This window comes from Barbus barbus (genome assembly GCF_936440315.1).
Source record: "Barbus barbus genome assembly, chromosome: 8".
Classification (NCBI taxonomy): Eukaryota; Metazoa; Chordata; class Actinopteri; order Cypriniformes; family Cyprinidae; genus Barbus; species Barbus barbus.
In genome coordinates, this window is record NC_136736.1 from 9,434,833 (window position 1) to 9,456,977 (window position 22,145).

General features: G+C 37.0%; 1 protein-coding gene and 1 pseudogene across 2 annotated transcripts; one reads left to right on the forward strand and one right to left on the reverse strand.

The window, feature by feature from the left end:
* Positions 1–57: 57 nt before the first annotated feature.
* Positions 58–12,647, reverse strand: LOC306874147 (V-type proton ATPase 116 kDa subunit a 3-like; annotated as a pseudogene). The gene is made up of 20 exons: positions 12,531–12,647; positions 11,860–11,938; positions 11,515–11,663; positions 11,321–11,416; positions 11,182–11,243; positions 10,382–10,508; positions 10,220–10,302; positions 10,046–10,139; positions 9,196–9,380; positions 8,852–9,002; positions 8,573–8,722; positions 8,117–8,270; positions 4,450–4,538; positions 4,246–4,364; positions 3,926–4,139; positions 3,718–3,825; positions 2,629–2,724; positions 2,348–2,468; positions 1,947–2,118; positions 58–142 (listed from the first exon to the last, which is right to left on the reverse strand). The product of its transcript is annotated as a V-type proton ATPase 116 kDa subunit a 3-like (transcript).
* A 996-nt stretch (positions 12,648–13,643) lies between these two features.
* Positions 13,644–20,654, forward strand: LOC306873733 (uncharacterized protein; the record flags this gene model as incomplete). The annotated part of the gene is made up of 8 exons (XM_079423219.1): positions 13,644–13,748; positions 16,907–17,180; positions 17,263–17,547; positions 18,159–18,379; positions 18,584–18,682; positions 19,602–19,727; positions 20,081–20,185; positions 20,465–20,654. The coding sequence occupies 8 exons, from the start codon at positions 13,644–13,646 to the stop codon at positions 20,573–20,575; spliced, it is 1,326 nt and encodes a 441-aa protein (XP_079279345.1). The 3' UTR covers positions 20,576–20,654.
* Between the last annotated feature and the right edge of the window lie 1,491 nt (positions 20,655–22,145).

Consider the following 22,145-nt stretch of genomic DNA (forward strand, 5'->3'; position numbering starts at 1 on the left):
TAACACATCCAGCTTTAAAATGAATTATAAAAACATTGTTACAGAGAATATTTACATTTACTCTAGATGCTGAATTGATGCAAAGGAAAAAGGGTTGAACTTGTATCCAGATCCGCTGTAGAATTTGTTCTGAAATTCCACCCTGCATCAAATGGGAAAAATAAATTCTTATTAAACTCTTCATCAAGAGTAAGTTTTACACGCACCTCGAAAATTCAATAAAGGTGCCAAAATCCCCATAACTGGCGATTGATTCTTCATAGTGAATATTTGCTATGAATATCAATTAATGTAAACTACACTTAGAACTACACATATTGGTGTAGATAAGAGAGATTAAGCACCCTGTCCCCCTTCTGTTAATCACTGCGCCACACACAACACTATACAGCACTTGTTGTTATGACTCCATAGCCCTGCAGGGGGCCCTAATTTGAAGCTAGTGTATCTGACCAGATTTACTGCTCCCTGTTGAAGAGGAGTGTAGACACAGAGCTTTAGCTTAGAAACGCTTCAATAATACAGTGAGGAGCAAACCAAAACAAAAAAAGACCTCCATATTGTGACATGAAATGGAACGTCGGTTCACAAAGAACAAAAGTCACTTTCAAACCAAGCAGTTTCTGTTGGTCAACATGGTGAATTTGCGAGACTAACTTGTAGCTGTTGTTAAATCTGCTTGGGGGAAACCTACCGCCAGTGTGAATTCCTATCAAAATGACTGGATTTTGCCAGAGAAAATTGGCCATACAGTGGTGAAAGTGACACCTTAATAGCACAGTTCACACAATAATTAAAATTCTGTCACTTTCTCGCCCTCATTTTGTTCCTATAGATTTTTTTTTTTTTACTTTTTCTGATAACAAAATACGATATTTTGAAGAATGTGGGTAACCAAACAGATAACAGTAGCCATTGACTTCCATAGTATTTTGTTTTTCATAGTTTAGAAGTTAATGGTTACTGTCAACTGTTTGGTTACCCACATTCTTCAAAATATATTTTAACAGAAAAAAAAAACTCTTACAGCTTTGGAATGACATGAAAAAATTACAGAATTTTCATTTTTGGGTGAACTGCCCCTTTAAGGCCATGAATCAGATGCATGTCAACTTTCATAAAGAAAGAATATTTGGAATGTTTGGTCTTGACATTCTAAATGACTCCTCATTAGGTCAGCTGCAGAAATCCTATGTAATCCAGTAAGATACTGTGGTTTACTGGCTGACTGGAACTGTGTAACTTTTGAAATACTGTAAGTTGTAAAGCCCCCCTGCAGGATTGTGGTGGTGGGGCAGGTTAATGCAGTGTGTTGTGTGTGGTGGGGGGTGTGATTGACAAAAAGAGAGACGGGGTGGTTAGTCTCTATCAAATTAACCTTACTGGTTTATAGCAACCCCACTCTACATCCTCAGTTTAAAAGTTGTTAAATCACTGTTAACACTTGCTATAAACCTCAATCAATGACATTTAATAAACTCACATAACATAACTATGATTCCTGTGTTGTTCCCTTGTTGCCATGCAATGTTTACTTACAATAAAACTGCATACTGCATCTCCATTCCCAGATGCATGTTTGTTAATTGTTGCAGAACAGTAAGCTATCACTTGCAAACACATTCTGTCAGCCTCTAGGCAACACCTGGTTATTTTTAAGGTGGCTCATAAGAATTGTTTGCATTCTAAATAATGTACAATACACTATTCAGTATGCTTTTACACTTAATGGTTTTTACTAGACAGAAGCGTTTGCTTCTTTTTATTAAGAAGAAATGATTCAGTATTATTTTGGAGTAGCCATGGTTTGACAAAATTCAGTTTTTGTTTTTTTTAATCATTTTAATTAAGATAATATAACTAAATCTTACTGGGGCCCCCTAGTGGAACCAGACCCCTGGTTGAGAACCACTGCACAAGTTGGTTTATTTTTGCGATTTTCTCACCAGTGCAGACGCAGAGCATGCAGAAAGGCTGACAGCCCCTCCATTACCAGCAGGATAGAGACAGTGAGCATGGCGAAGACAGAGAAGATGACTGACAGAATCACAGATCCCACATAGCCTTGCCATGAGAGTGAAATTCTCATCACCATCACCCAGAGAACCTCAGACAGCTCTAATGCACACAAATACAGAACTAATTAAGCATCCACCTTATTTTGCAATGCAGATGTATTTTCTGTGAATGTGTGAGACTTCCAATTCATTAGCCTAACAAAGTGCAGTAAACACTAAAACTAGCTTCACATATTCAAGTTACAAATGGCTGAACTCACTTGTATGAAATATTTAAGGTGGATAAGTGAACATGCAATACTCATGGATGCTTGTGAGTGTTTGCATACGTGCATGTGCGAGGCTGAGGGCCCAAAGTCGAAGGTACGAAGCGGTGTTAGAGATGCAGCCCAGGCAGAACTCTATGGTATGGATCGCCTGGTGCATAAAAACCTCCGTGCAATCAAACTCCTGTAAAGGTTAAGAAGCATACAATATTTTAGTAGCTCCGCTATGAAAGAATGAAAAATTAACGCTTTCAACTGGAAAGTTAGTCTTTCACCTTTTTTCTTGACTCCGCTAATGCTGAGCTTTATTTGTGAAATGTGTCTTGATATTTTCTCTTTCTCACCTGATCCTCTGTTCCTCCTCCTCCTCCCTCTAGGTCTCCTAGTTGAGCGTTTATAGAGCTGGTGTCTGTGACTAGGGGACGCTGCTCCTCCTGTAACTGAGAAACAGGGTCAACACCTTTCAATCAGACACAGTATGGGAGAAACTGCAATGTTGAATATGACAAATTGCTGGAAGGACATTCTACACTTCTGCGAAAAGAGCCACATTCCCTTAGTGGTAAGGGCATCACCTGGTCACTCTGGAATATGCAAATGCATTAGCTAGACCTAGTTATGTTTTGCGATACTTTTATGATTTAAGTTCAAATATATATTCAAATTTGTTACAAAACCAGACTTAAGTCGCTGGGGTATATTTGTAGCAATAGCCAAAAATACATTGTATGGGTCAAAATGATAGATTTTTCTTTTATGCCAAAATTAATTAGGATATTAAGTAAAGATCATGTTCCATGCAGATATTTAGTAAATTTGTTACCGTAAATATATCAAAACTTGATCATATGCATTGCAAGAACTTCATTTGGACAAATTTAAAGGCGATTTCCTCAATATTTAGATTCTTTTGCACCCTCAGATTCCAGATTTTCAAATAGCTCATCTGAAAATAGCTTTCAGATTATGTATAAAACTCAGTTTTTAAAATTTGACACTTAAGACCGGTTTTGTGGTCCAGGGTCACATTTAAGGTTAAACTGATCGAGAAAAGAAAGTGCGGTTGGTCAGACAAAGCTTGCCATTGAAATGATGAAAGTTACCCTAATGAGTCAAATCTTGGATAACAGTTGTCATTTTACATTTACATTTATTCATTTAGCTGACGCTTTTATCCAAAGCGACTTACAATTGCTATATATGTCAGAGGTCACACGCCTCTGGAGCAACTAGGGGTTAAGTGTCTTGCTCAGGGACACATTGGTGTCTCACAGTGGATTCGAACCCAGGTCTCTCACACCAAAGGCATGTGTCTTATCCACTGCGCCATCACCACCCCGGTGTCATGACCCTACTGTGTGACTGTGTCCATAATGATATATATATATATAAATTATTTTATTTTATCTGCCACAACAGACTAAAATACTTACCATTCTCCTGTTATTCCTGTGCCTTAATTACAGGAAGAGTGGTCTTCCCAGTAACAGCACTGGAACTGCCAGCAGTGCTAAGCACACTAATACTCTCTGCACTATCATCTGAAGACAGTGAGATGACATGTATGCATTAGTCATGACAGAAAACTATAGTACAATACCAAAACGTTGAAAGAATCAGTGTACTGAATGAATGTCTCACCTGTCCTGAATAAAGTGGTGGGTTGTCTGGGTTCTCAGCAAACACAAACATGTCAATGAAGTGGATTAGGATGCTGGGAGCGCGGTATGAATCCTGAGGTCCAAACGTGATCCATTTAAACACCACCATGAAGACAAGGTACCCAAAAAGACAGAGCATGAACACTAGCTCAGGAATCAACACCAGGAACATGCTGCTCACATCCCCAGAGAACCTGAGGAAAAATACCATTAAAATGGCAAGAAAAAATCCACAGAACAGATCAGAGATATGAAGCAAATCAATGTAAACAAAAACGAAACCTACGTAACTTGACTCACATGTAGTTGAAGAAAGACAAGCAGACTCCAAAAGTCATATGGATGACTCCGATGATGACTGACATCTTCATCTTATAGGAGTTGAGGAAGGTGAGGTGGTTATTGGCAAGGCTCCAGATCTAAGGACCAGGAAACGAGATACAGTCAAATCCAAGCCTCAGAGAGAGCTAGACACAAGGGGGATTTGCTTAAAGGCCTGGTTACCGGGTCAATGCCGAATGGATATGGTCCCTGGAATACTCCAGTTACGTTCGGATCCAAAGTGAGGTACTGGTTGCTCCTCAGTTTCATCACTGAACCAGTCCAGATGAAAAAAGACACAAGTGAGTGTGAGTGTATAATGAGATCAAACAGACAGTGACGAAGTGATGGGTTTTACAGAGCATAGGTGTGTTCATGTTAGCGTCCTCTGTCTAATAGTGTAGTGAGGTATGAAGCACAGCTCACATAGAAGACACTTTCAAACCAAGCAACTGTCTGTTGGTCAACACGGCAAATCTGCTTGTCTGGCTTGAACCCATTTAAACCTGTTTGGGCGAATCTTTAGCCAGTTGCCAATTTATATTTCTATTAAAATTACCATAAAGGGGCAGACTTGTACTCAAAAGGTAATGAGTTTGAGTGTCAGGACCGGTAAGAAATGTAGGTGGCGCTCTCTTCCACACTCGTTACGCCCTTAAACAAGGCATCTAATTGCTTCCGGGGTGCCGCAGCAAAATGGCTGCCCACTGCTCCAGATGTTTGTACACAATAGGGCTGTAGTCAAGTTCACCTTTGTCGAGTCCGAGTCAAGTCCAAGTCCAAGGGGTTCGAGTCCAAGTCAAGTCCAAGTCCAAGGGGTTCGAGTCCAAGTCAAGTCCAAGTCCAAATGAGACAGTCAAAATAGAGAAAGAAAATAAAAGCATCTTCTTCAAAACCACATACTTAACTATTGATAATTTATGTGACACGAGAGACAGCATATCTTCTATTCTAAGATAATCATTTTGCATTATTATTTGTAATGATCTAAAAGCATGTGCAGCAACACTGTAGGATCAAATTAGGCTATTTTATTTACTTTAGGTTTAGCAGTTTCACTAAAGTCGCATAAGCTGAAGTGCAACTTCACATTTTCAGCATTTTTATTAAAGTGTAACAATCACATTCTGGACTGCCAATGGAAAATATTACAAAGAACAAGCAACATAAGTCTAAAAAATAAATCAACATGTTCCCATTCTTGAACTTGTTACTTGTTCTAAAGCAGGGTGTCCAAACTCAGTCCTGGAGGGCCGGTGTCCTGCAGAGTTTAGCTCCAACTTGCCTCAACACACCTGCCTGAAAGTTTCTAGCATGCTTAGATTAGCTGTTTCAGATGTGTTTGATAAGGGTTGGAGCTGAATTCTGCAGGACACCAGACCTCCAGGACCAAGTTTTAAGACCCCTGTCCTAAAGAAACCATAGTACAATGTAACCCTCCCAAGCAAGGCTGTGTGGCATATAAACACCTTCAGCTCTGTGTGTCTTTGTGTGGCCGCGCATGCATTTGTTTGCTGTTTACCTTAGGCCATATAATATAGGTGCAATATATATCCCCGGGGATAGGGGGATATAGACAGTATTACAGGTGTTAAGCTGAGGCCATTTTTAATAGTAGAAATAAAAATCATTTAGTTCAGTTAGAGAACAGACAATTAAAGATTGAAAAATTAAAGAAATTAAAAATTGGAAGGTTTTTTATTTGTTTCTAGCCTGGACCATGTGGCAAATAAATAAATAAATAAATAAATTGATTTTCATAGAATATTTGACCAATTCTCGATTTTGTACAATTTTAACTAGTCAAATTAAAATATAACTACAACATGATTCAAGCAACTTTTTTTTAATTAAACCTCTAGTTAAAGAAAATTATATTCTAAGTGCACCACATGCGAAGTTGTCATCATGATGTAAATGTTAAACAAATCACTAAATATCTTGTACAAACTTTTCTTATGCATATTATATGTTCAGAAATAATACAAGAAAAATGCTTAAAAAATTCTCAAGTAATTCAAATTCAAAATGACTAAAGGTATAACACCGTGCTATTATTAACTATAAATGCTCTGTAAAAACAATGAACAGTGGTTTTCAGCCTGTCACCCTGATGCAAACATGAAATATCAGACATACAGTAGTAGTTCTGTTCTTCACAGGTTATCTATTCGATTACGCTGCTTTTCCATAGTTTTTTCTATGTAAACATGGACGAGTTTGACTGCATGAAACGGCTTTCTAAAAACGAGGCGCTCTAGTTATTAAAAGATGTTTAACTCCAATCTTCTTGCATTATTTCCTATTCCACTGCCCGCGTCGCATCTTTGTCAACACAAAAGCACATTCTGTGTGAATGGCATAGAGAGCATCGAGAGCATGCGCGCTGATATGCGGTGAATTGCGCACAGGCATTTATAAGCTATATAAAAACAAAGGAAAGTCAGGTGGAAGAGAGGGAAAACTCCAATGAACTTTGTAAAACCAAACTGTATTATGCGACTCGCCGACATTGTGTCTGTGGCCAAAATAAAAATGAATTATGCCTCTGCGCAACACGCACACTCAGAGCAGCCATGCATTTACCAGGCGACCAATGGCAATGCCCGTTCTAGATGGATTGTAAATTAAACCAATTACATTACCCATTTTCCGAACAAGCGAGCCAGATTAATGGTTTTGTTTTGAAAGAGGAAAAAAAGCATAGCTGGACTCGGTCGAGACCAACTAAAACATTTGGCGTGTCCAATGACCAAGTCCGAGTCCAAATACCAACAAGTCCGAGACGACAGAAAAACGCCTCGAGACCGGACTCGAGTACTACAGCCCTAGTACACAAAGTGTGCGTGTTCAATAATCACTGCTGTGTGCATGTACTTAGATGGGTGAAATGCATTTTTTCTGTGAAAATTTGTCAAACAATGGTAAATGTGACCACACCTTAAACAGTCTTATTCCAAGAAAGCAGGATGTTTATCTGTCTGACCATTTCATAAAGGGAAGGAAGTCTTTAACTTCTTGACAATCAAGGGGATGAATTAACACTGTAGAATAAAGGAATTTATGTGCTTTGACTCTGGTCTAAGGGTTGTTTGAGACACTTGTGTAGAAAAGAAAATATGTATTTGCAGTTTTATTTAGTGCTTCTAGTGGTTTGATGTACATATTTTAGTAGTGATGGAGGATATAGGGGAGTTTGAGGCTGGTTGTCAGTTCACTCCAGCGAAAATTTCAGGGTGGATTTATTTTTAAAAGTTCATTTCTGCATAAAAACATACCCGAAAGGAATTGTTCACCCACAAATAAACATTCTGTCATCATTTACAATGATGTCATTCCAAACCCATAAGACTTTATATCATCTTCGATTTCTGTCCCTCCATTTGAAGTCTACACAACCAAAAAACGGATGCTTCAAAAAGTTAATAAAGACACCGTAAAAGTAATTCATATTAATTGAATGGTTTAATCTAAGTCTTCTGAAGAACCATGGTCACTTTATATATTAATTTAGACTTTTATTCACACGTAAACATTGACCTTTATGCCTTACTGCTCTTAATACCTTTATGAACTTTTTAAAGCATTAAAGTTTTGGTTGCATTGACCAATCTCTCAGGTTTCATTAAATATGTCTTCATTTGAAAGTCTTATGGGTTTGGAATGATGTGAGGGTGAATAAATGATCAATGAATTTTCATTTTTAGGTGAATTCTTTATAGTCTTGCTCTAAAAAAGCTGTTGAACATTCCCACCATTTCTATCCTTGTCATTACAACACTGTTAAATCTTTAAGTTGAAATATACCTTATGGTTCATCTTTGCCTTGGATGTAATAGTGTGTATGTACCTCCAGTTGTAGTGCTGCATCATGGGTTTAAGGTGAAGAAAGCCAGAAGAAAGAGTCCTTTACTGAAGCACTCATTATAAACAGCCCCAGTATAGATGGAGAATAACCCCATCAGAAGCATCAGATATCTCCCATCAAACAGCATATGCCAAATCTAGAAGAAAGTGTAAAATTCTGTACAAACCTGAAGTGCATTCTAGAAAGTGATGGAGACAGAGAACACACAGATACACTACTGTTCAAAAGTTTGGGGTAATGATTATTTTTAAGAAATATTTTATTCAGAAAGAATACATAACATTGATTAAAAGTAAAGGTATTTATAAGTAAATTTTACGGAAAATTTATATTTCCAATAATAATAATAAGTTCTTTTGAACTTTATATTCATCAATGAAAAAAAATTAAGCAGCCCAACTGTTTTTTATATTAATATGTATAGAAATTGAAAGAAACCTCATTAGTGTTCCTCATCTTAGGGTCTCTTTCTTCCAGAATCATCCACAGAGCAGCCAATGCCATGAGTAAACCGTAACCAACATCTCCAAACATCACCGATGTTTGGAGATGTTGAAAGGAAAGGAAAAGTAACAATGGTGTACACAGCTGACAAAGGAACAAACACGAGACATTTACTAGGATGGGTTTCCATGTCTTCCGTAGGTTGTTTATCTCAAGCTTTAGTTAACTAAAAGGACTTGTGCCTGCTTCCATGTGACTGTGTGTGAGAGTTACCTGGGTTAACCTCTCTGTAACTGGCCACACCATAAGCATCCACAATGTTCTGGAAGCTGGAAGTGAATGTGTTGGTGTTAAAGAGTGTTGGAGGAGATGTGAGTGCAGGTAGACGGTTGTAGAAGGAGTCCACACTGCTACCACTCTTTCTCTAAGAAACAGAAAGGACAAAAAAACTATCTATTGTAGAATTCACTGCTCCGAATCCTGCTGTAAATGAGAAAATTAGTAATTTCCTGCATTGCTATCCCTCACCCTCTATACTTCTTCAATACTTGAAAATTAATGCTTGACTTTTTTGTGACATTTTGTGTGAAACAGTTTATTAAATAGTCTTATCTTACCGTTCCTTCTATCAGAGCGCTCTGGAGCAGGGGCAGTTTGGCCACTTCTCTGTGACTGAAGGGCTGCAGAGGTTGAGCACCATCTGCACAGCTTTGCACTTCTGCACACGTATCTTCCACTGTGGCATCTGACACACACAGCGAGACAGCAGCTGCTGCATATACTGCTCCGTCTGAGATAGCACCTGCAGACAGACAAGAGCATAGTTAAATACAGTTTTTATGTCATTTTCCTTTTTATATTATTTACAAAATATTCTGTGCACAGTTCATCAATGCACATTTTAAAGTAATATTATATACTACTGTTCAAAAGTTTGGGGTCTTTTGGGGAGAAATGTCTCGTGCTTGCCAAGGCTGCATTTATTTAGTCAAAAAATACAGTAAAAACGATAATACTGTGAAATATACTTAATATTTTTGTGGAAACCTTTTTTTCAGGATTCGTTGATACATAGAAAGTTTAAAAAACAGCATTTATTTGATATCAAATATTTTGTACAATGTTAATCTTAACTGTCACTTTTGAACAATTTAATATGTCCTTGCTGAAAAAACTTAACCAAAATATACAAACCTCTAACTTTTGAATGCTAGTATATAATGTTTTTTCTCGTTACATATCCCGTCTCACTTGGAAATTGTACAGATTACAAAAGTAAAGTGAGTAGCAGACTTTCTGTGTTCTGGTCTTTCCTTAAAGAAGTACCACTTGTTATTTTTATTATTGAAAGCAATGAAATTCATACATTTTAAGTGATTCTACAGTGCCTGGAAATTTTTTGATACCACTACATGGTCTTATTTCAAAATGAGTGTCATTGTGTAATGAAAGGAACATTCCAGTCACCATTCTGATATCTACTATCCTGCTTTCCAGCCCCTGAAGTACTCCTTCTCTCTCCTCCAAACCCTCTGGATACACGAAGGTATGTGTGTGGAAACTATGAAAAGAGAGATATGTGATATCATAAAAGTGTACTATAGTAAGCTACAATTAAATTAAATTAAGCTATAAATGTACCAATCACAGATCTTCTTTACTTTCTGCCCAATCTGCTCTCCCCAAAAAGAGATCACAAACACAGTCCACTGAATCATCTCTCCCTGTGAGCAAGAAAAACATATGTATATGGCCAGTTTCATCAAAATGAGTTATGTGATTCAGTTAATGCAACCCTCTTACAGTGGCTGGCACTTCCAGCCTTTCCTCCATCTCCCAGAAGTCTACAATGATGTAACCACGACAGGCCCTCCACAGCAGTCTCTCGAATGCTGGAACCTTCCACGGATGGACCACGCCAGTGACAAAACTATGCAGGAAAGATGTCAATAGCATTATTAATGTCTTGTTACGCACTTGTTCACAATGTGAAAATAATATTTTGACTTGTCACGCTTACCGCTGCTCTGTGAAATTTTGTGTGTGGATTTCAGTCATTTCAATAGCACTCTGTGCAATTGCGAGTTTTGGTGAAGGCAAAAAGTTTCCTACGCAGACTTTGTTCATGTTCAAGTTGAAAGTGATTTTAGACAATTTTGTCTAAAGAAGTCCTTACATTAGTGATATTTCAGAGATATTCTGTGGGGAAAAATGGTCTCTTGTCAACAGCCTGGAGATATATAAAGCACAGCTTACACAGAACTCCATTGGTCAACTTGTAAATGCGCAAAATCTGAGAGGGCAACTTTTTCGCCCTTAAGTGACATTCCCAAATGCACAGATTTCTATTAGAATATCCCCATTTTGCCCAGAAGATATTACAGAACAATGGTTAATGTGACCGCACCATAACATTCACATGTCTGTTTCTCACTACACTCTTAAAAATAAAGGTTCTTCATTCGCATTGATGGTTCCATGAAGAACCTTTAACATCCATGGATCCTTTTCACTGAGATTCAAAAGATACTTTAGAATGGAAAAAAGTTCTTTAGAATATTAAAATGTTCATCACATTCTCTTTTAGATGATATTGTCCTCACCTCAAACGCATATCTTGCCTGCTGTCCAATAGTGCTGTGGTCTCAAGAGTTGGAGGTGGAACCTTGAGGAACATTATGAGAAGTACTGGTAGATATCTGAGAGACATGAAGGTAAGCATGCTAAGAGGCAGATTTTTACCTGTGAGGTTGGTAGTAAAATGCTCTGCTTCAGGACCCCTCTGTACTGACTGAGCTGGGTCAGCTGGTTATGTAGACTGTCCCTGTTCCTTGATACCTACATGCTAACTGGATCAAGATCACCACTTGCACTACATGATATCCTTTCTGGAACACCAGATATTCATTTAGCCTACTTCTCATTTCTCCTCTCACCTCTCTGAGTTCTCTGGCCAGTCTCTCGCTCTCCTCCTCAATGGAGAGCAGCTCTCTGGGCTGCGGGGCTGATGGGATTGGTGTGGCTGTAGGTAAAGGCCCTTCCAGAGGAGGATAGAGAGAACGACTGATCTCTTGCTCCAGATACTCTGCGGAAAGGAGGGAGAGGAAAACATGTTGAGGATGTGCACAGTGATTATGATATGATTTGATGCATGATGAGTGTCAGAGAGTGGTTAAAATAACTGTATAATACTTGTTGTAGTGGTAGCTGGTCATTGAATGGTGCATATTTAATGATTACAGAATAATAAAGGTAAACAATGGTTGGTTTTAGAGACTTACTGAAGGTTTTCCCCAGCTCCTCACATCTTCTTACTTCTGAAACAAACTTCCTTTGGAAGGCATTCACATTTGGGTTCAGCTGTGAAGATTGGGTTCAAGAGAGACAGAACAAGAGGCAAAAAAAAGCAAGACAGATTGTAAATGTGATGGCAGCATATGAGCACAAATTTCTATCTGTAGACATAAGCTTGGTCGGTAAGATTTGTATTTTTTTTTTTAAAGAAGTCTCTTATGCTCACCAGGTCTGTTTTTGATTGTTATTATTATTAAATACAGTAAAGACTGTAATATTGTATTGTACTGTAATATAATATTTATATTTTAATATTTTAAAACGTAATTTATTCCTGTGCTGGCAAAGCTGAATTTTTAGCAGGCATTACTCCAGTCTTCAGTGTCACATGATCAATCTAATATGCTGATTATGCTTAAGAAACATTTCTTATTACTATCAATGTTTAGAACAGTTGCTGCGTAATATTATTGTGGAAACTGTGATTCATTTTTTTTCAGGATAATTTAATGAATAGAAAGTTCAAAAGAAATACAGAACATCAACAGAATATTATTATAACAATGTCAAATTCTTATCGCTCACTTCTGATCAATTTAATGTGTCCTTGCTGAATAAAAGCATAAATAAAAATAAAAGCTGTATCCATCAAACTCACATCTCTGAATTCGACTAAGCCCTGCTCCCCAAACTCACTGATGCAGTTGTAAGCTGAACCTTGCTGGAGGAAAAGCTGGACCAGACACATCTCCTCACTTCGGAAGAGGCATCCCATGATAGCCTGAAACATAATGTGTTCAAATATCAGACTTCAACAATAAACAGTACAATGTAAACATTACAACTAAAAGTAACTTAGAGATAAGTACATCCATATATATATGCAAATTGAAGAACAAATGATAAGTGTGCTTATTTGTTGCATTTCTTGGGGTTATACAATGACTAATGGTCATTATTGTGCATAGAGGATATTTATCTAGGATATCTTTTCTATTCATTTTGATGCATAAGGGTTGTAGACGGATCGGTTGCATGTGATGTTGGTTAGTTGATAATCTAATTGAGATTTCACAGGGGATTCACCCGTGCTCATGTGATGAATAATGTCATGAAAGAGCAACAGAATCTCAATTAGAGTCATCTGAAACTCATAAATAAGAGAACTAGCAGAATTACATAGACATTTGGGAATAAAAATGTAGCATTCAATGCTATAAACTATGAAAGCTCTTAAAGAGCTTAGCATTGAATGATAATTTATTAAAACAACACCTTTATAAACAATAATTACAAATGTAGGCTAACACTATTGCAGCTTAAGGAATTTTCTCGCATTGACCAGAAAGCTACGAAGAGATACATTAATTTTCTTTCAGCACAGTACATGCTAAAAGCATTTACAGTGATCATTTTTCATATCTAATGAAAATGTGGATTTATGGGAATTGATGGAGTCACTAATAATAGCGGCAGTGTCCCGTTACTGCAGAAGCACGGCGTTGCAACATAAAACCCGACGAACGACATAAATGAGGACAACCTGTGAACTGAACAAACGCGATTCAGTTGCTTCTGAATCACCTAGTTTATATAAACGGTAATTATAGAATTTGTGTTTCAATTCATGTGTTCAATGTTGCTTTAAACGGCAAGCCGATCTTACCGTATGAGAGATGGATAGATCCAAGGTGATGGTTTATCCACAATTTGATCTCATGGTCGGTTGTATTCTGAAGCTGTGCGATGTAAACAGCAGATCTTTGAGCTTATGGTCTCTCATTACTCCAGCTCCAGAGCCACTGAATTAGACCTGCTGCAGCACATGAACAACACGCATTCAGTCACTGGCGAGGAAATAATCATGCCAGTGAAAGTAGTTTTATTTTATTTTTGACCATTTCTTGTAACAAAATACATAGTGAAATGAATAGATTTGACAGACGTCAATGCATTTATAAGAAAAGCAATCCTCATTAAATACAATTTTGATAGAATTAGAATCTATCTAAATTAATAAAAAATAATCTCACAATAACCTTTTTTTAATCCTGTGGCAGAAATAAGCTTTCATACAACACCTCTATAGCAGAAATCTCCTTAGAAACTTTGCTCGTATATTTAATGCACTGATGCTACTGCTTCTTAACCATTATTTTATGTTTTAATTGTTACATGCATCCCTGCCACAAAGTACTCATGAGCATAAGCATCGACAGATGCATGCTGGGAGGGGAGGGGTCCTTTAGCCACGCCTGTGACATATGTATCCTGTTGGGTTTGTTTATATGACAGTCTGAATTAGTGTGGTCCTCTGTTAGGGCTTGTCTATGAATGGAGACAACTAGCCGTTACAGAAATATAGAAGGAACAGCTGAAGAGCTAACATAAATAGATGGTCCAGTCCTAGTCTCCTCTATATTTGGAAATATGAATTAGGTTTGAGGAATCAAATTAATTAATTGGTGTGATGGTTACCCCTGTATTTATTTTAAAATGACTAAATCAACATCCACAAGAAAACAAATAGTCAATCGCAATGAAGGGACATTGTCAGCTACCACACATTTAGGGGACAATATGTTGTAAGGTTCTGCTCTTCGACATTTGCGGTAAGGATCATATTTCTAACAAACTGGGATGGGCAGGCTACAGTTGCCACATTTCTTGCGATATTTTCTTCTTTGAAATACTCAGCCCAAGCCTACACACACATCAATCCTCACAAAAGCATTAATCGTCCATTGCAACCAAATTTGTCAAGACGAGGAGCGGAATGAGCCCGGGGCGGTTAGTCTGCACGACAGCAGAGGGGCCGAGTTAAACTCTGCTAGACTCCCACAGGACACTCCTACCGACAGTAATCTACAGCTCTCGATACACGCTGAAATCCTACATTTACAACGGAAACAGCCATCAAACTGTGAGTAGGCTATGATCTTTTTGTGAGAAGAACATTGTTAAAATTGGGAAAATAACCTAACGCTAGTATTACGCGATTCAAAGCTTATTTTCCTTATGCAAAGTAGTTTTTTCTGTAAACGATGCTGTTTTAAATCCTAATACATCTGTTTTCTCTTTTCGCTTTACAATAAAAGTAATAGGCTAATAATCCACGCAATAGGCGCGTGCGCGTTTTTGTTAACAGCCACCCTCCTATTGTTAACAGGCGCCTAAGATGGCTATATTTAGTCAAACATTAATTGTTTTAGTTGTTGCTAACACTTCCCACTGCTTTTTTGGTTTAAGTTTTTTCGAAGCATTGTTGAGATGAAATCGAAATCTAAAAAGCGCAGACAGATTTGCGTCTCATACAAGAGTAAGCTATAAAATGTAGTGACTTTTTTTTTTTTAATAACCTGTTGTTGCTGTTTCTTCGTTCATTTATTGGGTTTTTCGGCATAACTAAATCTAATTAGTTCGTGCTTTCGCGCGTTGCATAATGATGTCACCGAAGATCTGGCCCAATCATTTAATCTGACGCCCTTCAGGAAAGCAGACCATAGCCGCCATTTGTGTGGGAGTTCCAGTTTACTTAAGAGCATCCTATGCACCATATTATATAAACTGTACTACAGGTGCATCTAAAAAAAATAGAATAAAACTGCATTTTTTTGTTACTTATTTAAAAAAGTGAACATTTCATATATATTTTAGATTCATTGCATGTAAAGTAAGCCATTTCTAAAAAAAAAAAAATTTTTTTAATTTTGATGATTAGAGCTTACAGCTCATGAAAGTCAAAAATCAGTATCTCAAAATATTAGAATATTTGCTAAGATCAATCAAAAAAAAGATTTGCAAAACAGAAAAGTTCAAGTTCTTTAAAGTATGTTCATTTATGCACTCAGTACTTGGTCAGGGCTCCAGCATCAGTGAGGTGTGGCATGGAAGCGATCAGCCTGTGGTTCTGCTGAGGCACTATTGAGCCTTCAGCTCGTCTGGATTGTTGGATCGACTGTTTCTCATCTTTCTCTTGAAAATATAACATAGATTCCATATGGGGTTCAGTGCGATACAATAATGACCGAGAGATGTTCAACATTCTTTAAAAGCCTGATGTATCATATATGATACATTTCACCATGATTTTTATAAATAATTATGTATGGATAATCAAGTAAACTTATAAGTCGCTTCAGTCCAGTAAGTGTTTGTCTTGAAATATTACTAACAATATAAAGGGTATTCATATGTTTACTTTATAAAAATCAGTAAAGATTTATACAAGTACCTCACCCTAAAGGTGGACATTTTTAGAATTATACTAGAAGGCCTTTTACTTGCAAAAAAGTATGAACTATCCATCAGAGAAGATATGTAATAGATTGTGTACAACAAGTTTTTCTGCAAAGTTTTAATCATGCTGATAATTTAGAGACCTTAGAAATTCATGTATCAAATATGATAAGACAGGCTTTATAAGTTTTATATCAGCCAGTATTACTTTTGTTTGGATGCACACAGAAAAAAACAAATTATCAGGAGATACGCTGAACAAGGTGTTTAGATGACCCATAATTCTGATTTATGCAGGCATATGTCAACATGTGTTCTGCCCTATATTCCCCCAGCCGTTGGGCTAAAATCAACCCAAATGGCTTTTTACCCGGTGTTTTTAGAGCGTGGGAATACTCTGAAAAAAGTGTTTAAATGACGCCAAATTCTGATTAATGCATGCATATGGCATCTGATTTATTCAGATTTTTAGAAACAAGCATATTGGCTTTATCTGTTTAAGACAATCAGGTTGATGTTTTAATGTAATGTGTTTTCAGAATCTATCTGCAATACTGATAGATCTTTTCTGAGTGATGCTGAGTATTTGGACCCTCCTTGTAACTGCTGTTTGTGCAGGTATTACAACATTTGCTTATTAACCATACTGAACATGCACAAGAATAACAGGACAAGTTGAATAATGTGTTAATTTAAGTATACAGCCTACACAATGCTAACTGCCATTTCAAAAGAACTCATCTTACAATTCTAAAGAAAATTTCTCCCTCAGTGTCAGTCTCTGCAATATCTCAGAGGCTTGTAATCCACGGCCATCAGTTTACTCTGGATCTTCCTGAGAGGACAAAGAAGTTGGATTTTATTAGTGCTGATGAGAATGAAGAATTTACTATCTGGGAACACAAAACCTTGTCTTCCCGGCCAAGTAAACCCAGTAAAGGCGAAGTGAGCAGCGCCAGTAAGGGCTGGACGTTCAGAATCAGACATGTTACGTTTGACGATCAGGGAAGCTACAACCTGTACAATCACTTTGGTTCTGCTATCTCCAGTTATATAGTGAAGGTCAAGAGTGAGTAGTAATTTGAACCTCTATCTCAGAATAATATCTCTGTGACTGTCCACATATCCTCACTATCTGTCCTTCTCTACAGCCAGCAGAGAAATCACTGATCGTGTCGCAGGTGAAACTCTGAGCATATCTCTGGCAGGACTCAAGCAGAGTGATGCCACACTTAAATTTTACAGCAATTATTCATCTGTCACCCTGGTGGAGAGTGGAGTTCCTGTGGGACGGAACTACCCTGACTATATCAACCGGCTTAAAGTGAACCGCGAAACCATTCAGATTCTCAATGTAAATGCATCAGATTTAGGCAGATACGAGCTCACCGATCTCAAAGGAAGACTCGTCTCAAACAATACAATGATATTAGTGGGTAAGAAAATACTTTTTTTCAAAGTCTTTTAAAATGACATATTTTTTCAAATAAATTAATACTTTTATTTAGCAAGGATGCATGATCAAAAGTGACTGTTTAAATTGATCAAAACGCTTATACAAAACATTATTTCAAATGAATGCTGTTCTGTTTAACTTTATTTCATCAAAGAATACAGCAAAAAAATGTATCACATTTTCCACATAAATATGTAGCCGTGATAATAATAAGAAATGTTTCGTGAGCATCAAATCAGCATATTAGAATGATTTCTGAAGGATCACGTGACACTGAAAACTGGAGTAATGGCTGGTGAAAAATTGGCTTTGGCATCACAAAATAAATTACATTTTAAAGTGTATTAAAATATAAAACACTTATTTTAAATTGTAAATATTATTTTACAATATTACTGTTTTTACAGTATTTTTTTATACAAAAATGCAGCCTTGGTTAGCATAAGAGACGATTTGCAAAACAATAAAAAATGTTAAATGGTTGTGTATATTCAAATAAAATGTTTTATTTTATTTTAGAGAATGGGGTTTCGTGCATTACTACATCTCTTGGTGTCTGTTCTTCTTTCACCTCTTCAAATATCTTTGTAGATCAACATGACTCTGCCTCTAATAAGGGTCTTATAGCTCTGCTGCTGCTTGGGATTCCTGGAGGAATCTGCTTCTGCTGCAGAAAGAGAATCTGCAAAAGCTGCCGGACATCTAAATCAGACACACAAACAGGGCAGTCCAACACTGAACCAGTGTCTATACCTTGCAGCAACACTGTGACTAATCCTGCTGGTCCTGTAGGTCCTGGAGACCCTGGCCAGGTAAAATAGAGTCTGCCTCTCTCCATGCACTTTCCTGTCCATTCTCCACTATCCTGTAAACAAAAAAGGCAAACAAAATCAATTAAGAACAAAAAAAACACTTTGTAAACTCTTTGTGACAGATCCATGCTAAGTGACATTAGAATAATCTAGTTATTGCAGCTGGTGTAATTACTATTAATAGTTTGTTGTTTCTGACTAAAGGGCTACATTGCTGGTTATCCGCCTCATCCAGATCAAGGTCAGATTCATTATCCTTATTCACCAGGGTCGAGCGGACAACCTGCTGTTCCTCCTAACCCTGTGAGTTCACATACACTGAGATTGACAGCAGATCCTTCTACCCAAAGTGACAAATAAGGAATGTTACAAAAAGTTCATCCTGAGGTGGCAGCAACTTTTGAAATTTTTCAATACAAGTTCCAATTTGTTTAGTTAGCTCTAGAATAGCAGAATGGGAAAATAATGCAGGGTCAGAGAGACTCATTTTTTAAAAGTTTATTCGAGCAACATGATTTTGGAATGATGTGTCATGCGAGTTGCAGCAAAAGGTGCTAGATGCGAGAGGCCGAGAGCAACTGACAAAGGCATCCATCTAATGCATGTTTACACAGTAGGGCTGCCCTCGACTAAGGATTTTTCTGGTCGACTAGTAGTTGTTCATTTTAAGCGCTAGTCAACTAATCGCACATTTATTAATAAACCATTTAAATCATTATAATGAGCCTTTAATTGCCAACAAAGCCTAATAAGCACTCAAGCGCACACATAAAGCTTGCCACAACGCACTGCAGAAGTAATGATTATGAATGTGTCCGGGAAAAACAGTAAGGAGGCTGCATTAACATTTGAATAATTTACTGATAAACACGTGCTTTCTTTGTTCTCAGTTTAAGAGATGAAGTCGGCGACACTGATATAATTACATAATCTGAGAATTCCGGTCGACTAACAATTAGTCGACTATTAGGGGGCAGCCGTATTACATAGAAAAACAATGTAGAAGCAAGCAGTGGAAAGCAAGTCCCGAAGACCTACATGAATTGTGGTTTGGTTTTTAGCTTGTGGACCAGTATAACCATGTAAAACTTAATTAAGGATTTAAAAATAAATACATAAATAAAGCAAAGAGAGCAGTGAGTACATAAACCAGTAAAGTTTTTTATTTATTTATTTAAAATTAAACTGTAAAAATCAGTTTTGTGCATGTTCTCTTTTTAAGGGCTTTTATCCTGAGTATGTGCCTCAAAACCCTGTCTATCCTCCTGACTTTGGACCTGGACTTCCCCCTGCTCAGCCGCCCCCGTGGAATGCCCCCCCACCCCAGTATAACCCTTCTGCACCTGTGGTACATCCAAAATCTTTTGCAAATCTCTTTGCTTTTCATCCTTTGCTTTACATTTATTTCTATCTGTTTATTTGTAATGTAATATATAAAGATAAAGAGCTATTTAAAATGCATTAATAGTTCTGAAGGGGACAACACTTAAGTGTTTTTTCACAATTGCAATTCTACTAATATTTGTCTTTCTATAAATTTTTTTGAATCAATGTATATTTACTATATGTGATTTTTTTCTGTTACTTTCTTTCAATGTCACTTGTATTCAAATATCCACACAAATTAATTTAGTCAGTCTTTATGTTTATGTGCTCAATTGTGTATACATTTGTATAACATGATACTGTGTGTGTCCTCAGAACTATACGCCAGTAATGAATAGTGCTCCTCCTGGGCCTGAACCCACAGGGATAAATATGAATGAATTGCCACCAACTGCACCACTGCTCACACCTCAGCCTGAGGTAACACCTAATCTTTTCTGCCCTTGCCAGCCTGTTAAATCATTAAAGGGGTCATATGATAGTATTTATTGTTTATTTTTTTCTATTAACATCTGCCTGTTTTAACTGTCCAGGCCTACAGCAACTTCACGTTACATTTGGACTTTTTTTTAACAAATTGCAAAAAATGTGCTACTCATTGCTGAAAATGAATAATATAAAAGTAAAGCTGTATGCCTTTTGACACATTTCATATTCCCAAGGTCTCTCTGTCTCACACTCTTACCTGTCTTTTTCTAGTCGCAGCCGCCTGTTATGAGCAGCATTTCCACCGATGTCCTTAACTCCGGTGACTCTGGCGTCCAGTTTGACATTAACAAAGGGAAGTCTTCTGGCAGCAACTTCCTGTAGTTGCTCCAAAATCCTGAATTATCACTGCAAGGGATATAGAAACAAACACTTAGCTGTACATTAGATTCCTACAAAATCCAAGCCTTAAAAAAAAGAATAATAATTTTAGCCTGAGAACTAATAGGACCTTAATTAAAACTACTACTTCAATAGTTTATGATGAAACATATTCTTTCAGGACTAGCTAAAGTGCAATAGAAGGATATTACAATTAAAAATGAATAAAATATATATATATATATATATTACTGTACTGTACCTCAAATCCATTAACACTCTTTTCCACAAAAAAAAAGCTTTCAAAGCAGCGTATCTTTTTCTTGCTTCTTAAGGTCACTATCTAGCTCTTTAGTAGCAGTATAAAAGCTGTTGAATCATACCAATGAAAAAAAAGCTACCTCCATATTTTCAGCAAAATGTTTACATATTAAAGGGCACCTATTATGCAAAATCCACTTTTACATGGTGTTGGATATAAATGTGCATTGGTGTTGCGTGAACCACTCTACAATGATAAAAAATAAACCCACTCCTTATTTTTTAAACCCACTCCTTTTTATTTTCTTATTTTCCCCATTAAACCAAATCAGTCTCACTAGGCCTGCCGTTTTGATTTTCTAAGCAATATGAAACAGCTAAAAACACATCTCTTCCATCTTTATTTGATTCTCTAACTCTAGCACTCTCTATTCTAATTCTGTCTTCTTTTTATTAAAAAAACACACACACTTGACCCTATATCAATTGCATATTTATTCTCTAACTGCTAGTTTTTCTTTAAAAACTAACACTAGCTTTTTCTATTCTATCTACTTGTTTCTTTAGAAAAAACAAACAAAAAAACACCGGGTTGCTTTCTTCTGTATTCTATCTTTCTTGTTTTCTTTAAAATAAAAATATGCTACGTGTACGGTGCTAACCGAGACTTGTCATAGCACTTGCATACCATTGCTCTTTTGTTGGTTTTGATTGCTTCTAAAAGCGTCTACTAAATGTAAATGTAAATATGACATCACATTGCCTTTACCCCGCCCATGGCAGCTGAATGACAGCCTTGCATTGCCACACTGTAAAAAAAAAAAAAAAAGTTGAGCCAACTTAGAATTTTAAGGCAACAAACTTCAGCAGATTTTTGAGTTTTCTCAACTTGTTGTTTTAAGTTTATACAACAAAAAGTTGAGAATCTCCTACAAAAATAAGCTGAGAGAACTCAAAAATCAGCAAAAAGCTGGTTGCTTTAAAATTTTAAGTTGGCTCAACTTTTTTTTTTTTTTTTTTTTTACAGTGCATAGTTTCTGCCCTAAGCAGTTGTATGCTTATGCTCTTATGCTGTCCTCCATTTTTTCCTTGTTTGAGCAGCTGTAACATTAATAATGTTTCGCAAAGCAATCCTGGTGTTTTGTGTTTGGATGTAAGACTGAACATAATTGTTTTATTTTCTCCCAACATCTGAGCTGCTGAGGACACAGCGGATTACTTCTATTTTTTAAGGTAATGTGCCTCAAAATCTAGCTACTTTGTGTCTGCGCAAGTCATTTCTCTCCAGACTGCTTTGTGTATGTCATGTCGT